General features: G+C 31.3%; 1 protein-coding gene across 1 annotated transcript; it reads right to left on the reverse strand.

Annotated features, from left to right (window-relative positions):
- Positions 1-40: 40 nt before the first annotated feature.
- On the reverse strand, positions 41-20,490 carry LOC129941808 (Kazal peptide Pr13a). Its single transcript, XM_056050537.1, has 4 exons — positions 19,231-20,490; positions 655-825; positions 514-588; positions 41-455 (listed from the first exon to the last, which is right to left on the reverse strand). The coding sequence occupies exons 1-3, from the start codon at positions 19,256-19,258 to the stop codon at positions 554-556; spliced, it is 234 nt and encodes a 77-aa protein (XP_055906512.1). The 5' UTR covers positions 19,259-20,490; the 3' UTR covers positions 41-455; positions 514-553.
- Positions 20,491-24,268: the final 3,778 nt, after the last annotated feature.

Here is a 24,268-nt window from a genome sequence, read left to right on the forward strand (position 1 = left end):
AAAGTCAATTTTATTGTTTACCATTTACCAAGTAGTTGCATTTGATTTATATTTTATTTTGTTATTTATTTTTTCGTTGTCTCTTTATATTTTCTAATAAGTATTCATTAAATATACAAAAATAAAACGTATATTATGCAAATCTACATTCATGATTGATCAAACTTAAGAATATCACACAAATACCACGTAAATTGGCTCCATATACATCGCTACAACTATATAGAAATGACTGACGACGGCAATTTTGTGTTGTTTTGTTTTAAATTTAAATTTAAATTATTGCTGCCAATCGAACAATATGGCATCACTATTGAGATTGATATGTTAATTTAATTTGTTTTCTTTTTCTTTTTCTGGTCCTGCAACCGCAACAGATGATGATTAAGATTGCGATGGCGATGGCGATCGATGGTGGTGATGGTTGATGATGATGAAGCGTTGTATACATTGCCCTAGGTCATGACTACGCTTAGATTTAAATTAAATCTTTAGGTCAAAATATATAAATACATATTAATTATAATTTAAATTCCGATAGTTTTTGCTCATTTTAGGGGCACGGGCCATCAGCGGTCTTTTGGAAACCTGCGTTAAAAAAAAGATACAAGAGTTAAAAAGACTAATAACACTCTTATATGGAAGATGACTTACTTAAATTGCGTAAGCAATTTTCCGTTTTCAAAATACATAAATTATTGAAGGTCCGCGTTTCTCCCTCATCGTCTGTACCACATACCGGCATATAGGATTTAATGTCACAATTAAGGACACATTTCTCCTCAGTAGACAGGGAATGTGACATCGATAAGGAAACTAGCGACACTGAAAATATAAAAAGCAATAAATCAAAAATTTAAGTATATAATTACATATGTACATATATTATAAATTTAATATATACGTTTAATGCTAACGTTAAATTTATGATATATATCTAAACTTAAACTTAAAACTAACATAATTTTAACTGCTTATAGCAGACCTTAAAGCTTTCAGATTTGAGATTGTCATTTGTAAAGTTAATAAGCATAAAAAATTTACAGATTAATTGATTTAGAGAATTATTAGCGCCATAGTTCGATCTGTTTAAAATAGTTCTAAGGTTGTAGGAAGGTAATAAAAGTCTATCCAGGAGCAAAAATATACACAAAATGTTAAAAATCTACTTTGAATACTTCTTACTCTTCCTTGAATAGTACGGGACCCATACAACGCAACACAAGCGTGTTCAAAAATTGGCCTGAACAAGGAAACATATAGAATTTTATTAAAATACGATTTCGGGACACGGAACTATCGGGAAAATCTTTTGACGATGAAATCCAGTGCTTTGTTAGGTTTTTGTTTGGTAATCAGTAAATTTTATTATTTATTCTAGTACCGGGTTTCCCAAGTGTGCTCTGCGTAGCACTTGGAAGAAAATCCAAGTGCTCCGCGGAAATATTTGAAAAAAAAGAGGCTAGGATGCGACCCACACTGATAACTTCCCATCCCGTCTGTCGATATGTCTTGCTTAAAAGTTTGTCTATATGTATTTTTACCAAATTTGCCCACTATTTTTTGTAGATTTTATTTTTTATGAAAAAAAGGACTGTTGGATTTTTATATAAAAATTACTGAATATTGAAAACAATATTTTCTGTGAAATAAAATAAGTTTGAAGCCAATATTTTTAATTTTTGAAAAGCTATTTGAGCCGAAAGTAAATTTTTACCAAGTTTTAGTAGGTATTGTTTTTTTTAGAGTTTTATTTTTTGTAAAAAAACTGTCAATTCGAATTATTCAAAAATTTTACCAAATGTTGAAAACAATATTTTTTATAAGATAAAAGTAGTTTGAAGCCAATACTTAAAATTTTTGAAGAGATATTTGAGTCGAAAATCAATTTTTACCAACTTTTATGCATTTTTTTTCAGGTTTTTATTTTTTGTAAAAAAACTGTCAATTCGATTTTTCTCAAAATTTGTCCTAATATTGAAAACAATATTTCTTATAAGAAAAAATTAGTTAGAACCTATTATCTCAAAGTTTTTAAAAGATATTTGAGTCCAAAATCATTTTTTACGAACTTTTGTTAATTTTTTTTTTCGGTTTTTAATTTTTTGTACAAAAACTGTCAAATCGATTTTTTTTCAAACTTTAACTGAATATTAACAACAAGATGTTTTGAAAGATAAAAGTAAATTAAAGCCAATATCTCAAAGTTTTGAAAATATATTTGAGTCGAAAATCAATTTTTACCAACTTTTATACAATTTTTTTTAGGTTTTTATTTTTTGTAAAAAAAACTGTCAATTAGATTTTTCTCAAAATTTTATCAGATGTCAAAAAACATTATTTTTTATTGCACAAAATTGTTCTAGAGATGAAATCATATTTGAGTCGTAAAATTTTGGAGGTGACAATTTTTTTTTTCAGTTTTATAGATTTATAAAAAAAAACGTTATATTGATTTTTTTTAAAAAATATACCTGTTTGGTATCACGTTACAATATATTATATTAAATTTAATTCAAGTCTCTAGCGTTTTTGGTTCGTAAGACATTTAAGGTTAACCAAAATTTTCATCTTTTTTTCAAACTGATATGGTAAAAAAAGCACCCACGCAATTTTCTTGAGAGCCCTTTCTGCATCTTTCTGCCTTATTATCTGTATAACAAAATTTATTTGAAGTCGATATCTCTTCTGGTTCTTGAGCTATGGACGACGAAAAAAACGTCGCGAACGTACGGACGTACGGACGTACAAACGTACGTACACACGCACGCACAGACATCTTTCTAAAAACTTTTATTTCGACTCAAAATTTTCAATTTGACAAATCGGACCCATTACAATAATTTCCTATGGGAAGTTAATATAAAAATTCCAAGTAACTAGTTAATTTTGGGGTTCTGAACTTGTAATTTTGATCGCAGCAGTCGGATTTGAAATTCAGGGACAAATTCTATTTTTTATACCATCTTACTCGTATAAATTTACATACTATACTAAGAAGACTAGTGAAAGAGACGATAAAAACAGCTTTTTTTTTAAACGTAGTACTATGAACTTAATTTGCAGTTGCTTTTAGTGTGTGAGTTTTACTTTATTTTGTTTGTATACAAAAATCAGTTAAAAGGAAGTACCACGAATCATATTTGAATTTTGGACTTGCTGAGACAAGTGACAACAAACCTCAATGTGTTAATTTGCGGCAATGTGTTGACGAACAGTGTAATGTCTCCACGAAAAATCAAACGTCACTTTGCAGGGATTCATCCAGATTGCAAAAGCAAACCGACTAATTTCTTCAAAAGAATAAAGAAAGTATGCTGAACTTACTAAATCTCAAACCTATATTTATTACTTATCACTCAAAGACAGTGAACGAAAATCCGTTGATGACCTCCTTCTTGGAAAGATTCCAAATAGCGCAAACTGGTAAAGCTCATACCATTGCTAAAAACTTAATAAAACCTTGTGTTAAAGTTATTTTTGAATGTTTGTTGGGTGAAAAGGCCAAAAAATTAGTTTACACCGTTCCTTTGTCAAATAACACAATATCAAGACGAATCGGAGACTTAGAGAAGAATGTGAAAGCTACTTTACGTTAACGAATCAAAGTCACACAATTTGCGCTGCAGATGGATGAATCAACGGAAGTTGCAGAGTTGGCTATTTTAATAGTATTTGTGCGCTACCAATATCTACAGTCCTTTCCAGAAGGTCTGTTCTTCTGCAAGCTATTGCCAACAACTACAACTGGTGCTGAAATTTTGAATTTGATTGACAAATTGTAAATGACATAGCATGGGCTAACTGCGTGGATGTACGCACGGGCCATGACTGTAAAAACTTCCGGTGTAGTCGCAAGAATAAAGCAAATTGTTAAAGAATGCACCAGTAGCCATTGCGTTCTACACCGCCATGCCCTCGCAATGAAAAATATGACGGTCTCTCTTAAAGAGGTATTGGACGAAAGTGTGAAAATAATCAACTTTATTAAATCACGGCCAAAGGATACAAGCCTTTTTAAAGTGTTGTGCGATGACATGGGTAGTCTAAATACGTCTTTACTTCTTCGCGTGAAAGTAAGGTGCCTTTCTCGCGGAAAAACACTGAAGCGGCATTTTGAAATGAGAGCTGAAGTTGGAACCTTGCTTATTGATAACAAATTTATTTTGGGGGACATGTTGTGTTATGAGCGTTGGTTATTGAAATTGGCGTATCCAATGACAAAAAAGAAGCATTTATAAATATAAGCCTGTTTTGGTCTGAATCAAGGAGTTTAAAGAAGAAATAGATTTGGACATTCTCGATGATATTTTAAATGAATGTCATATGGGTAATAAATCCGTACTCTGCCGCGTTGACATTAGATTCTTCGATAAAAGAACTGTTTGCAACAATGAAGTCCTTATCAGAATTCTGGTGTATGTTGAAGACACGAGTTCAGTTTACTGTCAGAGAAAGCTAAAATAATTCTTCTGGCGTTTGCAACAACATACATTTGCGAATAAGGGTTCTCTACATGTGTCGGAACCAAACCAAAGTATAGATCCCGACTAGATGCAGACACTAATATAGGTACTGTTGCAATTGTCCAAATTCAACCAGATATTACAGCTCTATGCAAAAACAAGCAGGCACATTATTTCCACTAAAAAGAAACTCCATATAATTATAATGCATTTAATATAATTATGTAATTAGTTATTAACATTGTTCTTGTGTTTTTCGTTTGAGAAAATATTTCCTGAATTCAATAAAATAAACGAAATTCGAAAAAAAAAGTTATTTAATTTGCTGCATGTAACTACGAGAAATGGCATATACGCATCGAAGCGCTCCGCGTAAAATTTCTAACGCAAAAAGTGCTCCGCAACTAAAACAGATTGGGAACCGCTGGTCTAGTACACCACCAAGGTCAGAAAAACTGGATTCTCTATTCATAGGTTACGAACTCAACATATAGTCATAATTTAGAATTCTTAGTTTGCGTGTAAAACACATTGTCTTACATTTGTATATATTTAAAATCAAACTATTTTTATTTCACAAACAGACAAATCATTAATACATAAAATAAATAATAATTGACTAAGGTGACTCCCTGGAGGTACTTGAATTGACATGAAGTCTAACTCCTTAATATGACGCTTTGATACCTATCTTTAAGATATGACGAAATCCACAAAACGAAACACGTTTAATTAAGCTAAATTTCACTTAATTAATTAAGAACAATTTCATGGCTTAATTTTTCAAACGGTTTGCTAAAGTCCGTAAAAATGCAAAATGGAGAATTGTAATAAATTAGTAATAGTAGATTTGTTTTCCACAAAGCAGAAGTAATATGGTTGCAAGAGTTGTTAAAAATATAAATTTCACAATGTTCTTATGTTAGTTATTAGTTAATTAAGATGTATGTTTAATGGTTTAATCGGTCAGCGTAGACATTAAGTAGTTTCCAAGCCAAAGTGAAACTGTGGTTTTTAATAACGTGTTGTATCGTTGATTTAATAGGAGCACGTCCAAATACTGTTTTTCGGAATAATGCATAATCAACATTTTGTATGATATTGTTTGGTCATAATTTTTGTTTTCACTTCAGAATTCTCAGAAAGTAGTAAGCTTAGTGCAATTGTCAAACTGCGATCAGGGGCTCATCAACTTTTTTCATTCATTCTTGTTGCTTTACACTTTTTACGACATTTGATGTCTATAGGTTCATAGCCTCTTACCTACTTTCTACCTACATAATGTAATTTGTTGGAAATCAAATAAAGTTTCCCATTCGGAATGGGAAACAAAGAAGCATTTCAGCAATGTTTCACGAGTGTCCAGGGGAGTCATTCCGTAATTTTCAAAACGATTATCATTAACGATATCGTCAATAATTTGCTTCACGTATCTTTGACACTATCGTTTTGTCTATCGTTTTTATAATAAGATAACTGAAATGTCAAAATGAACTCAACAAAAGATACTGCTTGTTCGATAACTTGAAAATGTTATTAAACTTGGTTTTTGTCCATGGAAAATTGTGAATATTTGCAACAAATTGTTTTTTACCAAATATACCAACTTTTATTATTTTACTATTATTTTATTTTATATATTTTTACTTTTTTTTGCCTCCGACGATAGAACTCTATTTTAACATGTAAGTTATTTATATCTGATATTGTAGTTATAATTATAATTTTGTATAAACATACATACTAGGTCCGTAACACAAGTTCATCTGCAAATGCGTACAAAATTTATGGGTGAGCAACCTCCCTTGGCCAATGTGTATAACCCCAATTATGTTCATGGGAAGGATGACAAGATTCAATTTTATCAGGGGACATAACTTGGTTACAAAAGTATTTGTTGTTACCAAAACTATTTTGGATAATGCGCTTAGTGCAAGAACATTGGTAGCTTCCGCCACACAAAGTTTTAATAGTTACAGCTATTATAAGGCCCTTTTTTGAAAACTTCGATCAAAACTATAATGGTTTAAATTATTTTACAAGTGGAAAAGAAAAAAACACAAATGCTTACATATGGGTTGGAAGATAGAGGGATCTGATTTATCTCTTAAACATAACCGTATTAATTTTATTTTTTCTGAGTTTTCATTTTCACTTTGTAAAACTCAATTACGCCGAAACATTTGTATTTCAATTTTCTTAGTTAATATTTGGAAATCGATGACAGACGATACCTATTTAGCTATCGTACAAAAGCTTTGATGATTATCGTCTTATGTGAAGTGAGACTATGGTCGAAACGCTATCGTTTGAAGATAATCGTTTTACGGAATGACCCCCAGATCATTTAAGAAACATTTGAGAAATGTTTCCTTAGATGATTTAAATAGGAGAACATTCCCCAAAATGATTCTTAAATGTCTATGAGCTTCAAAATTGTTTCTTTGGTCTTGATGCACCTTAAAACGTACAAAATACAAAAACAATTAAATTAGCATATAAGTTGAACTATTTTAAAATAAAATAAAGACGTTTACGATAAGGGAGCACTGGTTCTAAAGAATAATTTTAATTCCACTTTATTAAGGTTTAAATTAATCGATGGCCTGTGCGGTTAAAGTTACATAAAATATTCATTCGACTAAAAGCTTCATTCTTTAAATTCTATGGAATAAAAAATTAATGAGTTGATGAAGAAACATTAAGTCATTATAAACGTGCCTTTGATGGAAAGATTGGATTTGAAGAAGCAGAATAGCTAACATAGTTGAATTGATTCAACACGAATCAATAAGGACGAACAAGGCAACTGTAAAAAAAAGAGTATAAGATCGTTAAATTCCTTTGCCCATCGTTTAAAAAAAAGAAGCATTAAACTTGTATATTCAAATGAACACACTCATACTAAGAGGTGCAGAGCAGACGTGAAAGTTTTTGATACGAATTATGTATGTCTCAAATTTTGTATTTCGAGAAACTGTAAACTTGGAATACTTTATAAACAGAATACTGTATGTCATAATACTGTAGCTCTGAATTTATCATCACAAAATATTGTATCCTTACAAAGTCTGTTTTTTATAATTCTGAATTTTAACTATTAGTAGCACAAAAAAAACCAAATGTTATTTTAACGTATGTATGTATGTATTATTTTTTTGAAAAGCAAAACAAATTTTGTTCAAGAATTCAATAAATTTGCTATTCAAATTAACTTAGAAAAATTCTTATGATAACTTATTCTCATAAAAGTTTATAGAATTTTTTTGCTACAGAATGTTGTTATATAGAATTCAATGGGGTCGAATTCCACAATTCCATATTTGTGCGGAGTGCAATGCTTTCGTAAGTCTTCTTCAAGCCGCACAACTTAATTTACTTATAAAAACTTACAAAATCAACTAAGTATACACGATTGTAGAGCCTTAAAATATTTTTAGATCCATCATTTGAATAGTAATGTATGTTTCAGACAAAACCAACAAATTATATTGATATTTTCTATAAAATACGCTCTTTCTATTCTTATTCCCAAGTCGCTGATTGTCATTTATGAAGTTGCAACACAGTTCGACAAAATTACTTTTTTTTTCCTGTAACACAAACAAAACAATATTTTTTTAAAAGAATTACTTTGTCCTGTATCTTGCTTTAAAACTTTCCTATAAAATTAGGTTTTTGGAATATAGCACTTCGAAAATGCTAAAGACAACCAAAAACGGTGTTTTTAAGTCAAAGCAAAATATAATCCTCCACAACAAATTTTACAATGATTTTTACAAAGTACGAATCTTTATAGTATAAATGATTTTAGTATCGGACTTAGTTTATAGAAATACTCATTAGTTGTTTTCTTTAACTTAAGTGTGATTTTTTTGGCAACACTGGTTTAAGCAGCTGACAAACGTTTCGTTTTTTGTTTCACTGTTAAACATCTTTAGTTTGGTCTATTATTTAACCATGTATCGTCTTTCAAACGAACAACGCTTGCAAATTATGTGTGATTAGGTGTGATGTTTTTCAAAATACAGTTGGCTCAAGAATTGAAGCCGAACGACCTACTGCAACGTAAAATTTTTGGTGAACGGGCTCTTGGAAAGTTTGCTCATTTTTGTCTCAATGGGTACGTAATAAAGTGGAATTTTCGATTTTGGAGTGAATATCAACCGAAGCATTGCAAGAGCTACCAATGCATCCAGAAAAAGTCACAGTTTGGTGCGTTTTATGGGCTGGTGGCGTCATTGGACGCAGTTCTTCAAAGATGACGCGAATTGTAACGTAACAGTAAATGGTGAGCGCTACCGTGAGATGATATTTAACTGTTTTTTGCCCAAAATGCAAGAGCTTGACTTGCATGACATGCACAGCACGCGTAACAATTTACTTATTAAAAGGCGAGTTATTTCATGTTTGGGACCGGTTTATTGGTCGCCTCGATTGTGTGATTTAACGCCCTTAGACTATTTTTTGTTTGCTATGTTAAAGCTCATGACTATACAGACAAGCCCGCTTCAATTGATTCATTGGAAGACAACATTGAAGCATTTATTCGTGAGATAGCGGCCGAAATGTTGGAAAGAGTATTCCAAAATTGGACAAACCGAATGAACCATTTGAGGCGCAGTCAAGGTCAAAACTTGCATGAAATAATCTTCAAACATTAAATAACATGGACCATACAATAGTACTATTGATTTAAATACAAATTTCATGCATTTTTCTGAATATGTGTTTTTTTGAAAACCACCCTATAGCTTTTAAAAAATCACCCTTTATATGAAGTTTTGAGCTGACCTTGAATATAATACATTCACTGTTTTAAAAAATACCTTTGGGATTAATTTGTAATGCTGATCGCAAGTCTCTACTTCGATATTACATATTTTCTAAAATTTTAAAAATACTCGTTTCAGCATCATTTTTATATTTTTAATATACATATTTCCAAAACTGGATATAAAAGTTCAAATCGTTTCGCGTTTTTCAGTTGAAACCCGTTTAAGAACTTATTGCTTTAGAGTTAATTTAGATTTTTGTAAGTCATGTGAAATCTAGCAACCTCTGAAGATTTTCTTAAAATTGTATATTTTACTATACAAATTTTTCAATATTAAAGGAAAATTACTCAAAGTTGGTAAAAATTGTATTTCGACTCAAATATCTTTTCCAAAATTATGATATTTTGACTCCAACCATTATAAGCTTATAAGAAATATTGTTTTCAACATTCTGAACAATTTTAAGAAAAATCGAATTGACAGTTTTCTTATAAAAAAATGAAACCTAAACAAAAAATTAATAAAAGTTTTTAAAAATTGATTTTCTACTCAAATATCTTTTCAAAAGTTTGAGATATTGACTTTAAGCTACTTTTATCTTTTAAAAAATATTGTTGTCATCATTTATTAAAATATTGAGAAAAATCTCTTTGACAATTTTTTAACAAAAAATAAAAACCTAACAAAAAAAAACAAATATTAAAACTTGGTAAAAGTTTACTTTTTAATAATTAAAAATATGGTCTTCAAACTTTTTGTATTTCATACAAAATATAATTTTCCATATTCAGGAGTTTTTTTTTTATAAAAACCCAACAGTCCGTGTTTTCATGAAAAATAAAATCTACAAGAAATAGTACATAGGTAGATATTAATTTCTTATCCACTTTTAGAAAACATGAAAATAGAGCTTCAACTATTAATAAGTTCTAAATAGTATTGACGTAGATAGTGGAAATGAATGCACCCTCAGAAATTTACTATTTGGTTTTTATTGTTAACCGTCCGGCGACATCATCGGCTTTTGTTTCATGTACAACGAAGATGGCATTAATAAGGCTTTTAACAATGTTTCACATAACGTGCTTTGTTTTTGTTTCAACTTTCCTTATTGTAGAGGTACCTTTTTTATGAAAATTGAATTGCTAAATTAGTTATGAAAAAAAAAGAAATACAATTTAGAAAAGTTTTTTGTAGACTTTGGCAACCCTATAATAATTTTTCACTTCGAGTGAAATCATCATGTTTTTGTTTTTATTAAATCAACAGACCCGTTGTTATGAATGTACGTGCTGAAAAATTATCACAAATTCATAGTGACGGTTTGTCTAAAGCGCTTATCTATAAAATTGTGGGAATTACGTATAATCATGAATTTTTCAACAAAAGTGTGATCTCCCTTAAACTAATATAACTGACAATGATTTGATAATTATAGAAATGATGTCTATTTCATTGATAAAGTCATACTCTTGTCTATAATCATTTAATAAACATTATGCCATAGAATTGATAAGCTTTCTTAACACTTTGTTTTGTTTTCGCTCAACATCTGCATCCAATTAGTTTGTTCTGGGAAACAATATCAATCTTGCGTCTGTGTCGTCGTACAAGTAGCGAAGATTGAGAGCAGCACGTTCACGTGCGAAAGCTTCTTGACCCGTATTAGAAGTTAAATCGAATAACGTGATCCTTGAAAATTTTCCATTCAGTTTTTCTTTTTAAACACAAATTATATTGTAGCATAGAATATAACGATTTATTAATTCATACGAACAAAATACTTTAAAGACTTCCATAAAGAATACAACTTGTCTCGTTTGTCAAACTGTTTTGTTTGTATTGGTTTGTAAAAATGAACTTTCCTGCCATTTTATAGAATATTTTTTAGAAAAGTCATCAAGATATTCTCCTTAATGCCCTGAAAGCGGACATTATTTCCTTAATTTGGTTTGGCTTAAACTTTTAAAATAAAAATTATCAAGCCATTTTTAAAGTCATAACTTGAAGTCCATTCGTCTATTTGACTTTTTCAAGACTTTAAATGTCAGTTTTAAATTTGAGTCAGCTTTTAAAATCAGTGGCCCAACATTTTAAGGATTTAACAATTTTCTAGTTAGCAATTTGGTCAATATTTACAAATTTACTAGTAGAGTCCAAAATGTTAAAGCTTTGTTTCATTTTTGCTAATAAAAAAGCATCCAAACAATTCTAAAAAGTGACAGTTCGTGAAAATAAACAAAGCAAATACGCTTAAACAGACCAATTAACTGGAGTTCCAAACTATGGACTGGACCATTTCACCCACTGCCTTTATAGAATAACTGTGCAGATGTCATATTATCATATGCAAATAGCTTAAAGTTAAAGCAGCATTCCGTGATATTAACTTAAGCCAATTGTTAAGTAGTAACCGTGGCATGATGGTTAGTGCGTTGAAATGTCATGCGAGAGGTCTGGGGTTCGATCCCTGCCTGTGCCACACAAAAGTTTTATTCACGGGCACTGCCTCTTGCGAGGAATTGACAAATTCTCCAAGAGTAATTCTTGTCATGAAAAAGTGCTTTGTCAAATTAGCCGTTCGGATTCGGCATATAAATTGTAGGTCCCCTCCATCCCTGCATTTACTCTTACACAGGAATGTTTGAGAGTTGTAAGTCACTAGGCCCTGGTTCTCTACGGACTGTTGCGCCACCTCATTTATTTATTTTTAAATTGTTAAGAGTTAGTTAGATTGTAAAGTCTTTTAAAATTCGGTAAATAATCTTATAAATTGTAAATTGCCAAAAATTACTTCAACATTTTTACTAAGTCGTTTAAAATTAGTAAATTTTTAATTCCGTCTTTTGATTATTGTTTCTACGTAATTAATTTAATATTGGGAAACGTTTTATAAATACATGCATACAGTTTCTCTTTGGGGAAAACCTTTGAATTCATTCACATAATTATGGACAAATTGATATTTTTAAACACACTCAAAGAAATATGCGCCAGTCTTCAAAAAAACTAAATTTAACAGCCACATTTCACTTTTAAGAATATCACGATCTGAAACAAACACCTTTTTTGTCAAAGAATTTTTTCTCAATAATGCCAAAAACCAACTCAAGACCCCAGCTCAGCAAGTCACTGGGCCTCTAGCAATGTCTTCAGAACAAACATTTTTATTCAAGATAGCCCCCATTAAAACACACGTTTTTTACAAAAAAAAAATTGTCAAATCCATGGCTAAAGGTAGCCCTCCAAAATAATAATCTTTCAATTTTAGCAGACTTTAAATACCTCTTCTTTCTTTGATCTTCGATAATACGCTTTGAGCTATGTATGAAGAATATTGTAGTTTTTCAATTGTGATTCCTTTTTTTAGTTGTTATTTCAGTTTTTTTCTCTTATAATCAAAATAAAAATGTTACAAAAAATATTGCAATTTAATTATTCAAAACAACAACACAGTAATTTTTTGTTGTTGTCAATTTTAAGAGTAACTGTACTGTATGTATGGGTGTAGGCAAATGCATAAAATATTTGAACTCTATTATATTTTTCTTTTGCCGGTATTAGAACCAAAAACCTACATTTAAATAGGTTACTGTCTTTAAAAAGTGCATCAGCTGAAAATTGGATTTAAAATAACTTAAAACTACTTCAATTGAATCTAATCCATGCTTTCACTTAGGGATTGTTCTCCAACATAAAAGGAAAGTTTATAATTAAGCTACTTGGAACCTAATTAGCCGATAGACAATTCATATTACTGTTTCACAATAATTGGAAAGGTCTAACTAGAAGTTAATGTGTTAAGCAACTTATAGGGTGCATAAAGTATCCAATGAACAGATAACTGACAGTTAACACTAAAAGCAGTACTATTGCAAAGAGAGACGATTTTCGTAAACATTGCTTAGAAAACCTGAAATGTTTCCCATTTGTTGAAAAAACATTTTAGTTTCTTTGGTCTGAACACACCTTTAAAAGACGAATTCAATAAGAATTCAAAATGTCCACCATTAAAATTTATCTGTTTAATACACAAATCACAAACGTCATTCTTCAAATAACTCGTGTCATATTGTCAAATAAATAATTTGGGAGTTGGTCACTATTCTGTCAAAATCATGATCGAGTTAAGAAATCGATTAAACAGAAAATACATACGAAAAAAAAATGTTGAATTTTTGAGTATGAATATTTTCAAGGAATGTGGGTCCAACACAACCTTTATCACAAATAGCGAAACCCTTTCTATCAACCAATTATTAAAAAAACAGGCAGAATATTTTGATCAAAATTATTTGTTTTTTGCTTTACCAAAGATGAAAGATATTTTTTTAAATTTAGTTTAGTGTGAAACTTGTTTTATTTAAAGCTCCAAATATATTTTCACATAAACTATAATGTGATTTGAAATTGTGCAAAATTTCATCATATAATTCTGTCAGTGAGTGGCTATTGAACTGTCAAAAAAAAAGACAAAACCCAGACGTCATTCATAATACTAAATTGCGTTCGTTCTACAAGTACATAATGTAGATACATTACGACGAGCATGTGTAATTCGTTGTGCGTATATACAAAACGTTTTGGACAACAGCCAATATTTGCTATCGGATATATTCAATAAAGATGACAGCTTCTCTGACAGACAGATGAAAGATGAAACATCCAAAAAGTTATAATGGACATGTCATGTTGATTTATCTTTTGCGATTCACAGACGGATTCATAAATAATTATGTATCTTTTGATCAGTTCGGTTCGGAATATGAATAAAAATGTATAAATGAACACAAGGATTCTATGGTAGAACTATAAACATGCATATATGTATGTATGTTCATAGGTATGTAAATATATTTTTGGACGCATTATTTATTTATATAATATATAAAAAGTTATTATAGTTTAATGCGTCTGTGTTCTATCATTCGTTTTTAAATCGGCATCACGCTTTGCTCACACATGACACGAGTGCGAAATGCGAAGAAAATTAAAATTTTATTTATGTTTGCAATATTTGCTGTTTGATCTTAGTAAATTATCTGTTGCGATTTGATAATCAGCTAAAGACAAATAAATTTGAGGTTTTTGAAAAATCTTTACCGGTTTTAAAGGACCAAAAAAAGAAAATTTCATTAAAGTACATCCTTTTGTTTATAACTTAAGTGGCTAAACGTATATTTACTAGGGCACCTACAGTTTTACGCCGGATCCGAACGGCTAATTTGACAAATCACTTTTCATGACGAGAATATTCTTGGAGAATTTGTCAGTTCCTCGCAGGAGGCAGTATCCGTGAAAAAAACTTTAGATGGCATAGAGGTGTGTCAATCGTTCGTTTTAAAAGATTCAATCGTTCATATGTCGTTCAGTTCAATGATTCGTTCTTTTCAATCGTTCATTTTTTCAATCGTTTTGGTATATGCTTCATTTGGATGCGAATAAAATTTGCAAATTTCATTCTATTCTAATCGTTCACTTTTTCAATCATTTAGGTTTCTGTTTCATTTTGGTTTTGAATGGAAAATAAGCGTGTGGAACCATATAGATCTTTTTGCAGTAGAGTAGGTAAGGTTAAGGTACTTCATTTTCATTCAGTTTCGGTCTTTAAAACGATTAGTATTGAAATGATTGATTGATTGTTTCAAAGCTATGTTTAATCCCCATTTTATATCATTTCATTTGAAAATAAGAACAAGTTGGATGAACGAAACATATTTCTTTCCCTTTAAAACGAAAGACAGCATGATGAAACGATTAACATTGAGAACGATTGGTTTGGTTTACTACGATTGCATTCACTCAATCGTTTTGATGAAGTTCATAAAGACCGAATCAATCACGATTGACACAGGTCAAAGATGGCATAGGCAGGGATCGGACTCAAGATCTCTGGCATGACGGTCCAACGCACTAATCATCATTCCACGGGTAATACATTTACTAGTATTAGTGGCTCAAAAAATTCGCAGAGAAGTAGGGCCTAATGACTTGCGAAAGCACTTTTCATGACAAGAATTACTCTTGGAGGATTTTTTTATTTCTCGCACGACACAGTTCCCCTGAAAATAAAAACTTTGTAAATTATAATATGAAGAAAACTATTTTTGACCTTTCAGATGTGAACTTTGGACAAAATCAGAGGAGTTAGATCTTAAAGTAGCAGCAACAAAAAACTCAAGGGATATAACCAAACATCTTTCCATTTAATTTAGGAGTTGGAATAATTTAAAATTTTTAATTTGAGAAGTTTTAAAATTTAAAACCATTCTTTTAAATTGTATTCTATAAGAGCTAAATATGTTTATATGAATATTTAAAGATGAATGGTGTTGAAGAACTTGTAATTAAAATAAATGATCCTTTACACTATTATACCTGAAGCATGGTATAGAGTTTGAGCTAAAATTAAGCTTCTGTATAAAATTCTCTCCGATTGGTAAGAAGCCCTAGCTTGTTGAGCTGTCAAATTTTAACAGACGGATAAATTACTTTGCGCATTTATTTCTTAAGCCAGCGAGCGGTCTCCAAGTGCAGAACACGAAAACCACAGCGTAAACATATTTGTGGAGAGTTCTGTCAGCTGTCAAAAACAATTGACAAGTTCCGACAATCAGCTGCTGGTAAACAAAAGTGGAAAAGAATTCTATTTATTAACATTTTGTTGAGCAGTTAGTACATAGTTTTTTCATTTCCGCAGGTATGTATATTACTCCAGAGGCTCGCAGCGGCTAAATTATTTTTGTAAAGCCTATGAATTCCAAATAGCTTCACTAACTTCGACCAACGAAGCCAGTTTCTTTTTTTCCTCCGAAGAGAACTCAATTTTTTTTCTTCGGTTAATTTTTTGGAAGTTGAAGTTCACTGCTCGTCTTCATCACTTCTTGCACATCACCAATAACATCTTCAACATCCTGAGTTTCTGATTCAGAAATGTATTGTTGGAACACATTAGACAAATCAATTTTAAATCACATATAAATCAAAGTCAAAACACCGAAAGTCACGAGTAAACAATTTTTTTTTCAATAAAAAAAATTAAACTGAGAACGAAAAGAGTGGAGGATTGTACTAAGAAATCTTGTACAGCTATCCACTAAAATGACACATTTCGTTGTTGAGCAGCGAACTGAAAAACGAAAAGCACAGCGAAATTTTACGTTTATGATTTCGTAATGTCATTTTTGTATGGGAATTTTCGTTTTGCTAAATTTTGACAGATTGTTGAATGTCGCATCCAAAAGGGGGAAATATTGAGGTTTAATTTCATCAGAAAATTTGTTTTAACAAATAAAAATAATATAGAAATACATGTAAGGTGATAATTGACTAATTCATTTTTGATAGTCAAATTGAATTTTTTGTTTGTGTAAGATGGATTTAACTAAGTTCAATTCGATTGAACAGTTTGAGATTAGAACTGCCAAAATTCGTTGTTGCCATGGTGACCTTTTAAATGATTTCTATAAATAATCTAAATAAAAGTATTAAATTAGCTTTGATTTGATAACATTTTTTGTAATGTCGTAAACTTCGTTTTAAATTTTTGTTTTTTTTTTAACGAAACAACAGAAACAACATATTTTTTTACAACTACTAACAAATTTTTGTCGTGACATCTTTTAAGCAATCAATTTGACTATTACCTTACATAGATCAAATTCGTTTATTTATCAAGGCGATTCAACCCATACTGAAAGAAATTGAAAAATATATTTTAAATACATTTTTTTCTTTACCAAAACAAGTCTTTAAACCGTCCCCTCAATTGAGTTACAAAATACTCTGTATTTTTATTTCCAAAGGGTTTCTGTTAATAAATAAATGTTATTGAGAAGTAGTTTAATGAAGAATTTCTTTCGCAAAATTTTAGTTAAAAAAAAGAAGAAGCATCATCCATCATTTTGTGACTTTGATTATTTTAGTACCCATAAGACCAATTGAATTTTCTACACAACGTTCTTTTGTCAAATTTTAGCTCAGGTCTTAGTCTTAGTTTGGAGAAAAAGGCGAATTTCAGCTCGTACTAGTCTTAACCAAATGCAACCACAATTTTGTTTAACTGTTTAAGAAGTTGAAAAACTAAACTAATACTACATGAATCATTCGTTTTATTTCAAATTAATTGAAACAAAGACCAATATCATTAATATAGAAATCAGGAATCTTTTCAAATACTGTATATAGTTAAATTATAGCAAACATTAAGTTATACCAAACATTTAGATTTGTTCTAAACAAATAAAAGAACAAAATAAAAAACTTAAAGTTTATATAGGCAACTTTTTATTTATGACTATGTGTGTCCAATAATTTAGTTTTTAAATCATTTTATATTCCGAAATAAGTTTATAAAGGCGAATAATGTATAAAATATAAATAACAACAATTCGTCGTTGTAAGATGAATAAATCAGTTCTTCTATCAGTTTTTTTTTCGTGTTGTAGGGCTTCGTGTTTTTGACGTTGTTTTAAGTCGGAATTTAGAAGCATTTTTTGGAAATTTGTAATTGTTATAGGTAAAGGAAAAATTTAGATCGTTTTTTTTTCTAATACCATTATCTTTCGTTGACAACAAAATTTTGCACAGAATAAGATAATTTTGAAGTCAATACCTTCATTTTTTCACGCTATAACGAGAATGGAACATCAATTTTTACCAATTGTGTGCTGTATTTTTTTGTAGATTTTAATTTTTATAAAAAAAATACTTCTGGATTTTACAGAATATTGAAAGCAATATTTGTATAGGGGGAAATTAGTTTGAAGCCCATACCTTTAATTTTTGAATTGACTAGTAAATCAATTTTTACCAACTTTTAGTAATGTGTTCTTAAGTTTTTTTTTATTTTTTGTAAAAAAAACCTTTGTATCGATTATTCTCAAAATTTAACCAGATGTCAAAACGTTATTCTTCGTTGCATACAATTATTTTGGAAGTAAAATAATTTTTTGGAGTGACAAATATTTTTTAAAAGTTTTTTGATTTATAAAAATCATTTTTCGATTGTTTCAAAATTATATAGTTTATTACCACGTCACATTGAAGTCGCCATGGTTATTGGTTCGCGATTTATTTTGGGTCAACCAAAATGTTCCCTTTTTTTGTTAAATTGTTTCGCTAAAAAACTACCTACACAATCTTTTTGAAAATCTTTTCTGCATTTTTCTGTGTTATTATCTGTATACAACACTTATGTGATGTCTTTATCTCTACTGGCTCTTGAGAGTACGAACAAAGACTTCCCTCTAAAAATCTTTGATTTAGAATCTATTTACCTTGAAACGTCGAGACATTATTAATTCGAGTAATCGGGCTGATTACAATAACTTCCTATGGAAAGTTAGAAAGAACCGAACTATTATGCATGAAGACGAGCTTGAAGTCAAATCTGTTAAATATGTGAAAAATGCTGATTTGAAAAAAAGTTCAATAAGCACTTTAAAACAAAAAAACAAAAAAAGGATATTTAAAAGTTCTTCCATAGCAAAGCCAGTTTTCTTTTTATCTTGCTTTATCAGCGTTTTCTAGTCTTTGATAAAACCCCTAGTATTTTGGATACTCTTTTGTCTACATAAATTAAGAAACAACTATTGAGTATCAGTGTAAGTATTTGTAAATTTCAAATTGTCAAAATAGGTGTGACAATTTAAATATCTGAAATCCCATTAATAACTTTCAGCTTTAACTCCCGTATTCAGATTGAGCTGGTGACAATCTTACCTAAGAAAAATTGCTTAGGCTGAGGAAATTCAATACACATTCTACGTCAGTTAACTAAGCAAGCAATAAACCACTCAATTATGAAAATTTAAATTTTCAATCATCATGTTAAAAAAATATTTAGGTACATATAAACAAATGATTTAAAAAACAAAACTATAAACAATTGATTAATTTTAGATACACAACTAAAATATGGCGCCAAACACAAAAAAAAACCATCATCTTTATAAACAAAATTTGTTAAGGTCCGTTTTACTTACGTGCCAATAAAATGCAGATCAACTTCATTTTTATTTCTCAATAATTTTCAATTGCCTCCTTTAAAATCAGCTAAACACAAAAACTGTGCAAAAACCCAGCTACAAAAATCGACTGTATGTAGTTTTATTTCTTTTTTTTTTATTTAAATTGAAACAATCCAATCAATTTAAGTTTATTTAAATTTTAATTAGGAAATAATAACAGCAAATGATCACGTGGATGTGGATAGAAAATATTACTTGTTCACTTAAATTCCGACGTTTCGGGATATTATGAGAGGCAAATCGTTCTTCAGAAACAACACAACCACTTTCGCTAGACGCCGAATAACGAATCAATTGATTTTCAAAATTTGCGAACACTAAATTATCTCACACAGATCGATTGGATCCCAATATCCAATTTTTTTGAAGAGGAAAAGAACAACACAACACGAACTAAAAAAGGTGTGTGTATAGTGTATAGGATGGGACCGATTGAAAGGTAGATATCAAGCTTCAAGATACAAGATGTTAGTCGTTAGTTGTTAGTCCGCCAACGAACCGATCTCACCCAAATCCGAAACACTTTTCACAAGAACATAATTGTCTTTTAGCAACAGCAGCGGCGGCAGCGGCAACGTCCAAAAATTACTAAAGTGTAAGCCTCAATATGCACTCACTCAATTCAACTGGACGGAAAACGATAGTTCTGCCGCAAAAGACTCTAAAAATTCGCGATCGTTTTTAAATTTTGTCTGTTGTTTTTTTTGGCTTTTATTTCTTTTTCGATTTTTAGTTTGCTCAGCGCAAATTTGATTTCAGTGTCCTCCTTAACAAAAAAAAAAACAAAATTAAGAAAGAAAAAATAACAGTTTGCGAAAATAAATGGACAGAAGTGAAGAAGATATGGACGATGGATGAACCGAACCGAAACGAACCGTATAGATGCTGCGGTGGCTGCCTTTTAGTTTGGACTCAAAAATATCTTAGCTTCAATAAGCGATAGGTACCTAATTTTATATAGATATTTTTTGTCTCATGCTCGGCGACCCGACCACTAGTACTTTGATTTTGACGTTTTACACATCCAGAACCAGATAAGATGAGGACTGTATCTTTTGTACATGGAGATGGAGACATAGACAAGACGAGACGGACGGGTCAGCAGTGAGTGTTGTATATTGAATTTGAATTTGAATTTTGAGACAGAAATAAATATAAAAGTAAAAAAAGTAGGGAATCACAACGAACGCGAACGCGAGCAGCAGCACGATCGGTGTCGATGTAGCCGATCCGATCGTACATTGTGTGTAGGTTAGGTATCTATCTTTCTGTAGGAAAATACTTTGAAGGAACGTACAACGTACATACATACACTCTGAGTCACTTGAATGAAATACTATCTGCACTCGTATCTATTTTTCAAATTAATTATCATTTTGTAATTTTACTCCTGTTAATATTATTTATGCACACATGTAACATGTATTTCATAGTTATTCTTTGATTTTAAATTATTTACTTTCAAAACTACAATTATCTTTGATATTTGAAAATTATTTCAAATATAGTCAATTTTGGAATAAAGGGCCAGTTATAGATATCATTGCAAACCGGCAAATTTTTTGAATCGATATTTGACTGTGTTTCCCTTTGATTAGAAATGAAAATCATATACTGATCGATCGAAAATTTTCCACAGAATCTTTGTTACGTTAAAAGTTTAATTGAGTGGTTATTTTTTGCTAAAAATAATTTTTTTTTAAATTTTTTTCCTGAACAGCTGACACTTTTTTGTTCAAAAGAGAAACAACCAATGACAGCTATAATTGGCCCCTACCCTAAAGGCTTTAATGTTGGCTTTCAGTGTGTCAATTGAAACGGATTTTTTACGTTTTAGAAACAAGGCTTTACATAGTCTGACAAGAAATAGTCTAGAGGTTTTAGATCGCCTATCTAGGCTGCTAATTGACTGGAGCCAAACGTAAAATTAAATGTTCTTCGAACTCGTCTTTCAATTTGGTCTATTGTCACGCGTACTATGTGGCACCGTTAAAACCACATGTAAAGGTCTTGATCGTTAGTACTCTTCATTCACAGTAACGTTGCGATTTAATGAAATACGTCCCGATGATTCCGACAGATCATCGTGACTTTTTTGGATGCACTGGAAGCTCTTTTTTAATGCTTCTGACTGTTTTTCATTCTAAATACGGTTTGGTGAGTTGTTCGGCTTCAATTTTAGTAGCAACTGTACTTTAAAAGGCTTCATTCCTGAATTCTTTCCCAAAATGTTCCCAATTGCTGGAAACAGTAAATAAATAATCTATTAAAACTGGGAGCACTGTTGAATCGAACATATATTTTCTTGTTTCCCATTTTTTAATCCTATTTCTTCCCAATCTAACTGCCTAAGGATCTCTTCGAGGGTTGCGGAAAAAAGCGCTGGTGAGAGAAGATCTCCTTGTCTTACACTTCGTAAAATTTCAAATTCTGGTCGGATAGATTCTGTTTTAAAGCATACAGTGCTTTTTTTTATTGTATAATGTTCTTCGCAAAAACCTTTTAAATTGGAGATATTATGTTTATAGGTTTATATTTATTATTATTGTTTTTTTTTACCTTTTTTTGTGTATGATAATTATATTAGATTTTGTCAATTGAGTTGGGACTTTCTGTATGACCAAAACCTGTTGGAAATATCTCTCAACCAGTTGGTCAATGAAAATTTTCCGATTTTTTTTTCGATTTCACTTTTAAGTAATGGTTGTAATACTTCTGCATTGCTTTGTTGTTGGGTATTAAAAGTATCTTCACTATTGATTGTTTTGATTATAAATTTAGGTTAGTCATTGTGATCCGAAGTGACTAACAAACCCAATCATCCTAATACAATAAGTTGAGTTCTAGATATAACATTTTGTCGTCACATAATAGTTGATTTTCTTTTTCAGTTCAGACCAGAACCTGGACTGTCAAACAAAAAATGTTGTTTCTTATTTATCTTTGAACGTTCAAAGCTTCAAATTCGTGTTTCTTTTTTCGTTCTGAACGTGTTTTTAGCTTGTTAAGAGTTTGAAAAAAGGAGACCCTCTAAACTGCACCAACTATAGAGGGATAAGTCTATTTAACATCGCCAATAAAATCTTCTCTGCCGTAATATGTGAACGTCTAAAGCCCATCGTCAACAACCTGATAGGTCCTTATCAGTGTGGTTTTAGACCAGGAAAGTCCACAGTTGATCAAATATTCACATTACGGCAGATCCTGGAAAAAAACTCAAGAACACCAAATCGACACCCACCATCTTTTCATCGATTTCAAGGCCGCATATGAAAGCATCTACAGGGACGAGCTGTACAGAGCCATGTCTAGTTTTGGCATCCCTGCTAAACTTGTCCGTTTATGCAGGATGAGCATGGAGAATTCACGCTGCTCCATAAAGGTTGGAAACTACTTAAGAGAACCTTTCGATGTCAAAAAAGGTTTTAGACAAGGTGATGCGCTGTCATGCGATTTTTTTAACATCGTGCTTGAAAGAATAGTGCAGAGCTCACACGTCAACCTTAGAGGCACTATCTTTCAAAAGTCTGTCCAATTACTGGCATATGCTGATGACATTGACATAATCGGAAGAACTCAGCGTGATGTCAATGGGGCTTTTGTGAGTATTGAGGCAGAGGCGGCAAAAATGGGTTTAACAGTTAATGAGGGCAAAACAAAGTACATGCTGTCGTCTAGAAAGAACATACAACATCGACGTTTTGGTCAAAACGTCACAATCGACAGACGTAACTTTGAGGTAGTCAAGGACTTCGTCTACCTAGGCTCCGCTGTAAACGCAGAAAACATCACCAGCGCTGAGATCAAACGCAGAATAACTCTTGCTAACCGCTGTTTATTTGGACTGAGAAAGCAATTGAGTGGTAAAGTCCTCTCTCGAGGGACCAAAGTATTGCTATATAAGACCCTTATCATCCCCGTCCTGCTATACGGTGCAGAAGCATGGACCATGACAAAAGCGGATGAAAGAAACTTTGGTCGCTTCGAGAGAAAAGTTCTTCGTGTGATCTACGGTCCCGTATGCATCGAAGGGATGTGGAGGAGAAGATGGAACGACGAACTGTTCGTGCTGTACAGCGACGTAGACTTAGCCAGAAGAGTAAAAGTCCAACGACTTAGATGGTTGGGTCGCGTAGAGCGCATGTAAACCAATGCTCCGGCCCGGAAAGTCTTCGAATCCGCACCCAAAGGACAGCGCAGTAGAGGAAGACCGCGGATCAGGTGGCGCGCACAAGTGGAAGGTGACCTCACCCAACTTGGAGCGCGAAACTGGAGACATCTAGCTAGGGACCGAGCTAGATGGAGAAGTTTGTTGTAAAATAGTGACATCTAAGTGTTGTATTGTGTTTCAAAAATATTTCTCAAACAAAACACACTTTCCTTGTAGGTTGATAAGAACATGCTCTTAATGCCCAGAATCTATAAAGAACTCTTTTCTAAACTAAAAAAGAAAAACACCTTATCTGTAATTTTACTTTTTGACTAATATAATATATAATATATATATAATATAGGTGTCACAAGCCGGGATTGAACCCAAGACCTATAACATGAAAGTATCACATCGTGTTTTACTTCATTGCTCCTCCCATTTACAATAAAAACGACGAAAGTATGACTTACATTTATTGATTCGGAGTGTAACAAAATAACAAGTTCGATTCCAAGTATTCAGAGATCGAACGAGATATGAAATTAATAATAATTGTAGCACGATGAATTATTTATAAACAGAGAGAGAAAAGAGGAGAAAATGTAGTTAGAGATTCTTTGGTGATAAAAAATGATTTACGACAAATTAAACACTTCGTGACGTTGATGTATTTCTTGCATTTTTTGTTTTTGTTGTTTTTCTTGTTTTTTTATTACATTTATGTGAACCTACTACCTTTTTGTTTTTCTTTGAATGAAATCAATAATAATAAGAGAGGTGACTTTCTCTCATTGAATAAACAAAAGCAACCACAAACGATGACCGTATGTTGTGTAGGTA

Source organism: Eupeodes corollae, chromosome 1 (assembly GCF_945859685.1).
Source record: "Eupeodes corollae chromosome 1, idEupCoro1.1, whole genome shotgun sequence".
Classification (NCBI taxonomy): domain Eukaryota; kingdom Metazoa; phylum Arthropoda; class Insecta; order Diptera; family Syrphidae; genus Eupeodes; species Eupeodes corollae.